The sequence below is a fragment of the Mytilus trossulus genome, chromosome 3 (genome assembly GCF_036588685.1).
Source record: "Mytilus trossulus isolate FHL-02 chromosome 3, PNRI_Mtr1.1.1.hap1, whole genome shotgun sequence".
NCBI lineage: Eukaryota > Metazoa > Mollusca > Bivalvia > Mytilida > Mytilidae > Mytilus > Mytilus trossulus.
The window spans coordinates 53,053,568-53,067,121 of record NC_086375.1 but is presented as its reverse complement, the minus strand read 5'-3'; the positions used below and the strand labels follow the sequence as shown (position 1 = coordinate 53,067,121).

At 31.7% G+C, this 13,554-nt stretch overlaps 1 protein-coding gene across 2 annotated transcripts in view; it reads left to right on the top strand.

Moving 5' to 3' along the window:
* The window catches only part of LOC134711820 (gamma-tubulin complex component 3 homolog), a 48,212-nt gene that overhangs the window by 13,003 nt on the left and 21,655 nt on the right, over positions 1-13,554 (top strand). For both annotated transcript variants that reach the window (XM_063572722.1, XM_063572721.1), the window contains exons 9-16: positions 1,313-1,431; positions 6,266-6,391; positions 6,928-6,996; positions 10,780-10,909; positions 11,607-11,701; positions 12,435-12,506; positions 12,760-12,870; positions 13,413-13,515. In XM_063572722.1, the coding sequence (XP_063428792.1) occupies positions 1,313-1,431; positions 6,266-6,391; positions 6,928-6,996; positions 10,780-10,909; positions 11,607-11,701; positions 12,435-12,506; positions 12,760-12,870; positions 13,413-13,515 (825 nt within the window). The remainder of the gene's footprint in view (positions 1-1,312; positions 1,432-6,265; positions 6,392-6,927; positions 6,997-10,779; positions 10,910-11,606; positions 11,702-12,434; positions 12,507-12,759; positions 12,871-13,412; positions 13,516-13,554) is intronic.

Sequence of the window (13,554 nt, the reverse complement as noted above, 5' to 3'; positions counted from 1 at the left end):
AACAGGGAAGATGACAGTATGTATTTACTGAATCCATTATTGTACCTTCTACTGAAATAGAATCAAGGATACCTATTAACAGGGGAGATAATAGTATGTATTTACTGAATCCATTATTGTACCTTCTACTGAAATAGAATCAAGGATACCTATTAACAGGGGAGATAATAGTATGTATTTACTGAATCAAATATTGTACCTTGTACTGAAATAGAATTAGGGATTCCTATTAACAGGGGAGATAATAGTATGTATTTACTGAATCAATTATTGTACCTTCTATTGAAATAGAATCGGGTATACCGATTAACAGGGGGGGGATAATAGTATGTATTTACTGAATCAGTAATGGTACCTTCTATTGAAATAGAACCAGGGACACATATTAACAGGGTCATATTGATTTAAAAATAGTGATAAGGTCTATTGATGTGTGAACTTTATTGAATTAACCACAAACCGAATAAAAGTCCAAAGGGCTTAATCTAAACAGGAATATATCAACAGTATTTATTCACTGTAATGTACTGTCTTCTAAAATGAATCAAGGATACATATTAACAGGGGAGATAATAATATATATTTACTGAATCAATTTTCTACATTAGAAAATGCCTGTACCAAGTCAGGAATATGACAGTTGTTATCCATTACGGTTTGATGTGTTTGGACTTTTGATTTTGCCTTTTGATTTTGGATTTTCTTTTTGAATTTTCCTCGGAGTTCAGTATTTTTGTGTTTTTACTTTTTATTGTAATGTCTACTGAAACAGAATCAGGGATTCCTATTAACAGGGGGAGATAAAAGTATGTATTTTCTGAATCAATAATTGTAATGTCTACTGAAATAGAATCAGGGACCATAATAACAGGGGAGATAATAATATATATTTACTAAATCAAATATTGCACTGTCTACTAAAACAGAATCAGGGACACATATTAACGGGGGTAATAATAGTATGTATTTACTGAATCAATTATTGTACTGTTCACTGGAATAGAATCTCAAAATTGAGAATAATTTAGATTAAGCCCTTTGGACTTTTATTCGGTTTGTGGTTAATTCAATAAAGTTCACACATCAATAGACCTTATCACTATTTTTAAATCTGTGACACTTCACCAGAGATTTTGCAACACTTGAAATATTGATGCCCTATAAAAAATCACTTGTACACAAGCTGCATCAGACATTTCTGTAATATCACAATATTCAGAAATGGCTGATAAATAACAATACGTTGTATACCCTCATATATTTACAAATTGCTATCTAGCTCTATAATAGTCAAACCTTCTTACTTTTTTAGCCTCTTATGAACTGCCAGAGTCAGAGTTAATCAAAGATATTGTTTATACCTTCCAAGGCATTGATGGGAAATGGATAAAATTTGATCCGTCCAAAGATGCATACAGAATAGATTCACAGGTAAACAACTGACAACTGATTTTTCTGTTAGGATGAGATCTGAAGGGAAGTAGTTTTAGAATATAATAAGAAGTTGTTATGGAGTCATAATTGGCTGAATCAAGTTAAAATTTCTTGTATTGTTAGCTCACGTGACTCCGGGACATGTGAATATTTTGAATCAGTTAGGGTTTTCTGTCATCTGTTAACTTCTACTTAAATCATCTCTCAAGACTACTGGGCCAATATAACACAATCATCTTTACAGAAAGTAGTTTTAAAAATGGGTCTGATCATTCCACCTACCAACCAATATGTCTGTCAATACTAATATTAGAACATAGGGGTAACATGCCAATATTATTTTGTAAACTATCATTGGTAAAAAAAATCTAGTGGATAGATAAAAAATAAAAACAGCAAAATTGATCAGCAGGAGAAGATCTAAGAAGTAATAATGACCAATAGTACAGTTGAACGGCAAACGATTTAATGGCTTCTAAGGTCAAGACATTGGTCACGTGGTAAAAGGTCAGAGTTTACGATTTTTTGGTAAACGTGCACGCCTCGTGGTTTTTGGACTCGTATTGTCTTATTTGTACTCGTACATTAATAAAAACCAAAGAGTTCAATTCTAGATTAAATAAGCTTCCTTATTTTATATAATTATCATTTAAAAGTGTTGTTAAAATGTTATAAATTCACGAGTGAAGTGAAACTTTTTTTGTGAAAATTTGCGTAGGTCCACGGAAAATCCTTTATAATTCCTCAAATGGGTTTGGTAACGTGTTGAGGGGTATAAAATATGAAGTAAAACCATTTTTTGCTTCTTATTTTACTATATCAGATCACAAAAACCCCGGATACGCAATTGTGTCAGATTATTCGTTGCGAAGCGGAGATCAAAGGGAGATAACTCGGTACGCGCATCGTAGGATATTGCAAGTTCACAACAGTAAATTCGAGTAAAATTAATGATTGCAGATATTTTTCGAAGATTTCTTCAGTAAATTTTCAATATTCCATGTTCCTCTACTGTTGTAACATTAAAATAGTCATGGAAAGGTTGAATATGACATTTTTTCAAGTACTTACAGGTTATTGAACACTTCCAAAGAAGAAAATTCTGAACTTGAACTTATTGTATTTTCTCAAACACCCTTTTGGTAGATAGAAGGATACAAGAGGGGTTTATCAGTTGTCAGTAGAACCTGTGTTACAATAGAATTGAACTTTTCATTGCATGAAAGCAAACTGAATATGGAAACAAAGGACATATAGTCTTTAAAATTGTGAACATTTATACTTTTGAATGAAAATAATATGAATTTGCAGTGGACAGAAGTACATGTACAATGCTTGTTTTATTGTACCTGCTTTAAGATACAGTGGTGGATCCCAGGGGTTCTGGTGACCTCCTCTTTTTATGGAAGATTAATGCATTTGAATTCAGGGATCATATAATTAACTCTCCTTTTTATCCTTGGTTGAGAATACCACCACTTATGTTTAAAATTGTCTGGATTCACCCTGAGATAAGAACCTTTATAAGATGTACAAGTTATGTTGCTTGCCTTAATCAAGAGAAAATATCTGAACCCAAAGAACCAGAAAGGGATTTAGAACATAATAATCAACACAAAGATAACTAAGCAAAAGCTGTATTGCAACCTGATATCATGCAGTTCTCACCATAATTCCTATTATATGTATTATTTCAAATTTTGCTTTATTTTTCTTCTTTTTATATTTGAATTCAAAAGTCCTGCAACCGACTGTTGAGTGCATTCAATTAAATTATTGATTGAATAATAAGCTATAAAGCTGACCAGTAAATAAAGTTTGAAAATGCTTTGTTGAAATACAATAGTGGTATTATATCATAAAATATACTGAATCAACTTCAAATTTAATCCAAATTCATACCTACCTGCTCTAAAATGCATAATCAATTGAAAAACAAAAACCTGAGAATACTACAATGTATAAAATAGAGATTGCATGGACACTTCCCATGTTATAGTAGTCATAGACAAAAATAAAACTGACTTAAATAAAGTATGTTCATGTTTTTTTGTAAAAAGGACAACAATAAGATATTTATTATTCTGATATCAGAAATAATCTCATAGTATCAAATAAGAATGTCAGTTCTTTTAATTGAGATAATCAATTTAATCACATTATTTACTTTTATAAAAAAAAACTCATGATATTATCTGTATTTACAATCATGGACTATATAAAAGCTTGTCAACATCTCACTTACTTCAAATGCTTTTAAAATTAACCTGTTAGTACTAAAATAAAGAGATGTGGTATAAGACATGTAAGATAAGATAAGATATTTTATTCTAATTAAAAAAGGCCATGAAGAGCAAAGTAATGTGTTACAATGATTTATATAGTTGACACAATAATGTTGATATAAATCAGATAAACATGAATATAACCAACTCCATTCTTAGATTTTAAACCACAGCCAGACCAGGGCCACACATATATTAGAAAAAAAGGGTATAACAATTATATCTTCTATTATCATGATTATTAAACGGGCAAATATTCTCAAAGTCTTAATTAAATCAATATCTGTACTGTATTTATAGTTTTCTGAGTGCAAAACATTTATTTTAAATTGCAACATTTTTCAATACCTCTAGATTTACTTGAATAAAATGCCAATTAAATTTTGCACTTGTGCTAAACATTTCAAATTTTTTACAACTTATTATTCTATCATTAAATTCTTTTCTTTAAATGTTATAAAGGTGAAACTGACATTTAAATATGGTATAATTGCCAATAAGATAACAGTCAAGAAACTTATCACCAGAGTCCAATTAAGTGCCTGTTAGCAGTGACAGTTAAATTACAAGTCACTTTACATACATCAACAATGAATAAATTCCATTGTTTTCAGGCAAATGAGGAAAATAAGAGTACCAATAGCTTTTGTCTTACTACATGTACAAGAGAATATAATAGAAATGATAATATAAATAAGGAAATATCAGAGACAAAAAAGACAGGACTTAGCCATTGGACTATATGTAAAGTATTCCCTTACTAATCCTTGGAGGAGCTGCTGTATACTTTATAGAAAAAAATATGTTGAGGATTTGGCCCCATCAATCAGGATTTTAGACATTTAATACATAATAATGTCAATTGCAATCTGTTCTATTTGTTCCAATGTATAATGAGTATAAAATTTTATACCTAGGGTGGGAATTAAATGTCTTAAATCCATGCATGTTTATTTACTCTATTGTTCTTTGTGTACATAAAATGTACATGTATATGAAATATATCAAATGCAAAAAAAATGCTGTAATGTAAATATGGTAATTTGTAAACATCATATTACACCCTCACTATTTAAAGACCTAGTAAAGGAAGTCCCTGCACCTCGCTAGACCTGTTTCTTAGACAAGATGTATTATATAACTCTTGAAAGTATAACACGATAAAGGTTATTGCTAGGACCTTATTGCTAAGTATATAGTAACATCGACGTGCAATTCAGGTAAAGCAAACTGTCAAACATAAACAATCTACCACGTGTTTGTCGACTGTACTTGAATTCAAAACGACCCATCAGGCCTTATTTACACGAATTTTTGCTAAAGCAGACAGTTAAATATGTCTGTTTACCTTATGAGGTCTGTAAAGAATGGATTTGGTGGTATGACTTGTGTATGCATGGAAATATAATGAAGAAAACATTGATTTTTACCGTAACTTTTGAATACACAACATTCCCAAGGTATCCCCACAAAACACATGGCTACTTTGTAACGATGGCTGGTAACGTATAGCCACTTTCTAACGGCAAATCTAATTGGATGATCTCCAAAGATCAATAATAAAATTGCTAATAAATGATTGGATATGAAATTGTGTCAGATTATAAATAGAGGAAAAAATGTAAACATTGAAATCCGCCATTTTGACGTAGGAAACAAACTAATTTTCAATCTTCGATTAAAGGACATTGCGCACATTGCCAGCGTATCATGCATAACCAGTCATCTGCAAATATAACTTTCAATATGTTTTTTACACTTACTTTTCTATGTTTTAGTTAATTTAATGTTTTAATTTACTACAGAACGGGACATCGCTCTCAAAGATGCCGTAGAAAAAATTATAGGTGGCGCTGTTTGTGGGCGTAAACCTTTTACATACGGGTCCTTTTTGTGTCGACAAATTGACCTTTAACTGTCAGATTCAGGCGTTTGCCTTCCAACTGGTACCAGATCTACCCACATTATCAGTTGGAGTTATTGCCCTTGAATGATGATTATCCAGTTTCTGTTATGTTTGTGTAAACCAGAAAACACTGTAAGAAGTAAAAATGACCATTGGGATAATTTCTAACCAAATTGTCAGTTGGAGTTATTTTCCTTGAATGATGATTATACAGTTTCTGTTATATTTTTTTTGTAAACAATAGAACACTGTAAGAAGTAAAAATGATCACCAGGGCAAGATTACAAGTTGCACTTGAAAGACACATTTTAATAATTTTTTTTAGCAGAAACATGTAGTTTGAAAGAATCTGTAGATATCAAAATTGACATGCATGACAAGATGATAAGCATTCTACTGTTTATTCATCTTGACACAAGTTGGCACTCTTATTGTTGAATGATGATTTTTAACAATTTTTATTTTATTTTGTGTTTACTATAGTAATTGCTGAGTAACTTTAAAAAGCTAAAATTATTTGTTGGTTTCCTCCACAGTAAAAATTGGCTGTCATGATATAGCCACAAATGCTAAAAAGAGGATTTAAGCACCAACAAACAATAAAATATTATATACTTTTTGTAATATTTTATATTTGCAGGCTGGAATTCCAAAAGCTGTCAGACAGTTAGTAGGTAAACTAGCAGAATGTGGTTGGTTGTTTAAAAAGATTAAAAGTTATGTGGAGACCAAAACAGTTGATAAAACATTTGGTCTTGTTGGACAGGTAGGTTAGGCTATTTAAATTTATTCTATATATCCTTATAATAAAAGGAAAGAACACAGTGAAACAATTTTTGACACAAAATCAACATACTTACAAAATTTGGCTACTCTCTACAAAGATGCATCAGCCTTTAAGGTTGCTATGGTGGCACACATATACAAATATCTTCAAGGTGCTTTTATTTATTCTGTTATAATGTGTTGTCTGAAACTAAAAATCAAAACCAACAAAAGTATGATCTCAAATGATTTTACCTTTAAAATGTTAACAATATAAAAACGCATGCATTATTTCTGTAGCTTACAGTTAGTAATAGGTCACTATCTATAAATGATATATATATTGATTGGAAGAGATACATAGCTAACTGACATAGATAAGCCACCTTAGGTTTATTTTGCATTGATCATTGAATGTTAATTATATGTGATGCCTGTAGAAAGCTTTGATCTAATAACTTTCAGCACAAGATTCAATCATAATCGTGACAGTAAAGCAAGTGTACTCAAAGAAGATTTTTGCATTTTACATTATAGAGCTTTTGTGCATCATTACATCAAGAACTTACAGAATATTACAGATTGATAGCTGTATTAGAATCCCAGGTAGGTAACAGATTCAACCTGAAAAGGATTACATTCAAAGGGCTCAAGGTTTTGAACATAACATACATCAAGATTGAAACACAGCTGAGTTTAAAACTTTATGGAAGTCTTTCTACCTGGTCAGATTTTGACAAGAAATATTAATGATGAATAAGTTGAGCATAATTATATAATTTTATCTGAATGTTTTTTTTTGTACAGTTTGTTTTTTGATTGGAATTTTGATAGATTTGGTGAAAGTAAACTATAAATACAAGGGATATTACTGTAGGGTATGTTTGATTACACGTGGTAATTTTTGGTATGTCAATGATGTACCAAAATTATTATAGTCTTCCATAGACTATCAAAAACAAAATTTGTGTCTGCTTTTTAGCTCAACTGGCCCTTTGGGCCAGGTGAGCTTTTCTCCTCACTTGTTGTCCGTTGTCGTCCTGCGTCCGGCGTTAACTTTTACAAAAATCTTCTCCTCTGAAACTACTGGGCATCAGGGCTCACACTACTTCAGAATTATAGGGAGAAGTGACTTCTCTTTTTGAAACTGATAGGGAGAAGTGGTGAGATTTGAAAGAGAAGTGCTCTTTCGCGCGGTGCGCTACAATGTTTGGATTATACTATAGCATATATAGTATAAAGGATCATATGTAAATAATGTTCTTTTTATAATGTTCAATTCATATCTGAGTATACAATTAAAGCAACATTTCAAATAAAAAGTTGTTAAGTTTTACTCAGGTTCTTGTGAGAAACTACCAATTAAATATTTAGTATCTAGCACTAAAAAAATATTTTTTTATCTTAAAAAGGTAAAGAAATTATAATATATATCAATTACAATTTAATTCAAAACTATCTTGTGTATGAAAATCAGTGTTTTTCATTAAAAAAAAATAAAAGTTATTAAGCTGGGCCATAATATATTGATAATAGTATTATAATAGTCATGATAGTCTCAGAGTTAAACAACTTTAATCAATAGTTTGAAACAATCCATAAAAAATATAGAGAATTATATACACCAATCAATTAGATGTAACCAAAAGTCTTTTAATTCGTGTGGAATACGTAATTTTCCCCTTTAGGATCCATATTCTTCTGTCAGCTGTTCCATCCGTGCGTCCGTAGTAATTATTGTAAAAGTACGGATTTTTGTCATAGCTGGTCGGGTTGAGATCCGTAGTTTAGAAATCGGTCAATGGCGGTCAAATGCAAGAAAATTTACAAAAATAAACGATGTTTGACAAGTTATTTGGAAGGGAACATTACGTTTTTAATGCAATAAATGGATTAAACACTTACTGGAGGCAACTTGTATCACGTTTAAATGAAGAAACAAACTTAGTTTGCCGCCGAAATATAGGTTGATGTACGTTTTCGAGTAACAAGCACCGGAACAAGCAGAAATGCACGAAGTGATAACAAGTTGTTTTTTTATCAAATAACCTGCTACAGACTTCAAAGACAATGCTTCAACCTCTTTTCTTAAGATAATGAATCGTTTATGTCTAAATTTCTTTAATATCAATAAAAAATTGATGTTTCATCAACTTGGTAAAAATTGAAAATGTCCGATGACGGAAGCAACTGAAAGCGAGTATCGTCAAGAACAGGGCAACTTCTTTTCGCTTTTGGGGGTCGGGGAAAGCGAAGTGACGGTCGGGAAAGCGACTTCTTCGCCCACTTCGCCTGGTAGCGTGAGCCCTGGGGCATCATTGGGGAATCTAGTTTTAAAAATTGTGTTCGCTGACCCGGCCAACCAACCAAGATGGCTGCCATGGCTAAAAATAGAACATAGGGGTAAAATGCAGTTATTGGCTTATAACTCAAAAACCAAAGCATTTAGAGCAAATCTGACATGAAGTAAAATTGTTTATCAGGTTAAAATCTATCTGCCCTGAAATTTTCAGATGAATCCGTCATTCCGTTGTTAGGTTGCTGACCCTGAATTGGTAATTTTAAGGAAATTTTGCTGTTTTGGTTATCTTGAATATTATTATAGATAGAGATAAACTGTAAACAGCAATAATGTTCAGCAAAGTAAGATCTACAAATAAGTCAACATGATTAAAATAGTCAATTGACCCCTTAAGGAGTTATTGCCCTTCATAGTCAATTTTTAATAATTTTCATAAAATTTGTAGATTTTCACTAACATTTTCCACAGAAACTACTGTTATAGATAGAGATAATTGTAAGCAGCAAAAATTTTAGTAAAGTAAGATCTACAAACACATCACCATCACCAAAACACAATTTTTTCATGAATCCATCTGTCAGTTGACCACTTTAGGAGTTATTGCCCTTTATAGTCAATTTTTAACCATTTTTCGTAAATCTTTGTAATCTTTTAGAAAAATCTCCTCTGAAACTACTAGGCCAAATTAATTGAAACTTGGCCACAATCATCTTTGGGGTATCTAGTTTAAAAATGTGTCTGGTAACTCTGCCAACCAACCAAGATGGCAGCCATGGCTAAAAATAGAACATGGGGGTAAAAAGCATTAAGAGCAAATCTGACAGGAATTAAAATTGTTGATCAGGTCAAGATCTATCTGCCCTGGAATTTTCACATGAATTGGATCATTGGTTGTTAGGTTGCTGCCCCTGAATTGGTAATTTTGATGAAATTTTGCTGTTTTTTTGTTATTATCTGTAATATTATTATAGATAGAGATAAACTGTAGACAGCAATAATGTACAGCAAAGTAAGAACTAAAAATAAGTCAACATGACCAAAATAGTCAATTGACCCCTTAAGGAGTTATTGCCGTTTATAGTCAATTTTTAACAATTTTCATAAAATTTGTTGATTTTCACTAACATTTTCCACAGAAACTACTGTTATAGATAGAGATAATTGTAAGCAGCAAAAATGTTTAGTAAAGTAAGATCTACAAACACACCACCATCACCAAAACACAATTTTGTCATGAATCCATCTGTGTCCAATGTTTAGGAGATAACTGTATTGTATTTTAAGCTCCGACGGCATCAATTGGGGATTTGATGGTCGCAAATTAAGTTTAATGGCGACGCGTTAGCGGAGACAGTAAACGGGTATTTGCGACCATCAAATCCCCATTTGATGCCGTCGGAGCTTAAAATACAATATTGTTATCTCCATTCTAATGAAACTGACAGAAAACAACGTTAAAACATCTATTTAAAATCTGTCATATGCCGTCTGCGCTTGTGCGTACGTCCCATAGCATCAATTAGGAGATAACTGTATTGTATTTTAAGCTCCGACGGCATCAATTGGGGATTTGATGGTCGCAAATTAAGTTTACTGGCGACGCGTTAGCAGAGACAGTAAACGGGTATTTGCGACCATCAAATCCCCAATTGATGCCGTCGGAGCTTAAAATACAATATTGTTATCTCCATTCTAATGAAACTGACAGAAAACAACGTTAAAACATGTCTTTAAAATCTGTCATATGCCGTCTGCGCTTGCGCGTACGTCCCATAGCATCAATTGTCAATTGATGCCATGTAAATAAGTGACGTTATCCAATCAAAATGAACGTTACAAACGTTGTTGCATTAGAATTGTCAATTGATGCCATGTAAATAATTGACGTTATCCAATCAAAATGAACGTTACAAACGTTGTTGCATTAGAATTAATATTAACATAGACCAAGGTGAGCGACACAGGCTCAGAGCCTCTAGTTCTTATCAAGCAATGATTTAAGGTTTTTTGATTATTTGTAAACAGAATTTATTGATCACAAAGTTAAAATGAATCTCTACTTAAAAGAACTGCATTATGTTTTATAGCTACACCAAGAATTGGACCAAGGAATAGGTCTTGGTTTCACTGGTCTCTCATTACGACAGCTGTTTGTCTGGACATTTGATCCCTTACACCGACTTAAAACTCTAGCAACCGTGGTGGATGGTTGCAAAGGTAAAATAAAAATATTGAATTTTGTCATACTAGTAGTGGTTGGGGTATTTATAGTTGATAATACAAAATATGTTATTGAAGAGAGACATGAAGTAGTTAATAACATTCCATGAAAAACAAATACTAACACCATTTGCAAATCTGTATGAAAACAGTAAATCTTAAAGTAATCATTCAGTTCAAACAAGATTAGTGTGACTAAACCATTAAATGAAGTATAATACCTTCAAAAGTGATTGATGTCTCTATCTTTGTATAATTCATCTATCTGATGTTCTTCACAATATTTTCCATTTGTAGTTTTATATGCCTATGATTATCCAAAATTTTCCTTGCACATATTTTTACAATTTCCTTTCTTAACTGCTTGTTAGTTTTTGTTTACTACAGCTGTTACAACATGTGGTCAGTATTTTAAATTTTCAAACTTTAAAATGGAAACTCAAAACTCTCATTTAATTGACATGGTACCCAGGGATGACTCTTTCAAAAATATGGTTACAACCTATAGAGGTAAAGTTAGGATTATACTTATATTTTCAATATACTTGGTATCCATTCATAGTTGAGATTTCAAAGTGATTTCCCCGGGTCCCATGTATATTTTATGAAACAGCTCTGAAAATATTGACGTAAGTTATATATTGTCAAAAACCCAAGATTTACATTTATGATAAAATTTAATGGTTCTTTTCAGGTAAAAAAGGTGGAGCTTTGTCATCTTCAGTTTATTCCTATATGTTACATGGAGATCCATTTATTGCATCACTCATTAAACATATTTTAACCATGGTAAGTGTTAAATATCTTTGGTCATTAATTTGATGTTGGTATTTATTTTTGGATAACTTGTGTACCGCGATAATGTTATTTTACCCAATTTTAACGTATTCATTTGTAACTGTCATCGCTGTTACCAAAACTAGTATTGTGTTCTTTTTATTTTGTTCTTCTTTTCATTGAAATACATGAAGTACACAATTTTATAAACATCAGAACTTAGAGTGTTTTATTTCATGTCAGCTTGTTTTGAATGGTACCCTATATATTTACATCACATATACTGGTAGTAACTTACACATGTCACCATCTTGGAAAACATTGGTTAATATTGAAAGAATAAAAAAGTGCAGATCTTATTTACATATCAGGAAATCATTATTTTGCTTGTAAACACGCTGAAAGACTGTTTGTCATCTTAATTTTTATGCCCCACCTACGAAAGTAGGGGGCATTATGTTTTCTGGTCTGTGCTTCCGTTCGTCCGTCTGTCCCGCTTCAGGTTAAAGTTTTTGGTCCCAAGGTAGTTTTTTGATGAAGTTGAAGTCCAATCAACTTGAAACTTAGTACACATGTTCCCTATGATATGATCTTTCTGATTTTAATGACCAAATTAAAGTTTACCCAAATTTCACAGTCCACGGAACATAGAAACTGATAGTTGCCCTGCCAATTTATTGTACACTTGTTCCGTGGATATATGATGGTGAATTATAAGATATCCATGATATGTTTATACTTGTAGGTTGCCCAGCCTATTTACTGTACACTTGTGAGGTGGATATATGATGGTGAATTAGAAGATACTCATGATGAGGTGAATTCATTATCTACTGTAAAAATACACATATCTATATATATAGATGTATCAACAAATTTGTGTTATTTATAGTTTAGAAAATTATTCTTCTCATGTTTCTAAGAGTGCTGTTAAAAACATATGCTTTGCCCATCTTGATTTTATTGAAACATCTTATCTTAATTATTTGAATGCTTACAAGGAGTTGCATATATATGTTAAGTACAAAAAACTTAAGTCATCTATTAATGGATGTAATACTTTTTTCCAGTTCTTTGTAGCCTCTGACCCTACCGTGAAGAATGACAGACTATGGCATGATAAGTACAGTCTGAGGAAATCTATGATTCCTAACTATGTAACTACAGATCAAGCCAGAAGGGTATGAATACTTATGAATTTTGTACTCTAACTTCAAATGAAAGGGGTACTATGGCTTCCTCCACTTCTGTTCTTTTGTATGTATACATTTATGTTGCATTTTCTCAACAATTTATAATCATAGCTTCTTGATAAACATCAGAGGTAAGTTTCGGGTTATTACTTAATGCGTGGAACATAACTCTTTCTTAGATTTTAAGTTCTTGAGTTATGTCCCTTTATAAATTGAAAAATTGACAAATTTGTAGTTTCCTCATTCTAAATTGACTTTGCCTCAACCAAATGTTATGTAATTTATTCATAATGCTTATTACCATGAAACACAAATCAAGTTGAAATTTGGGTAATGTAGTTAACCCATTACTGTTTGTAATAGAACAATGAGAGTACTATAAAAAAAAAAACATACAGAAAGTCAGAAACAAATGTCATTAGGTTCCAAAGAAAAAAATTGTCAATAGGTATGAAATAGTACATTGACTCCTGTTATTTACAAATGATGGCATCAAAATCATTTTAGAAAATGGAAATTTTTTTCTTCAGATCCTGCTGACTGGCAAATCAATTAATTATCTACGCCAAGTATGTAAAGACACAGCTCCTATTAAAGGAAGAGAAAAAAGTATTGAAATAGACAGAAATAATGGTATGGTGCTACTTATGAGATATGCTTTTGAATTTTGTT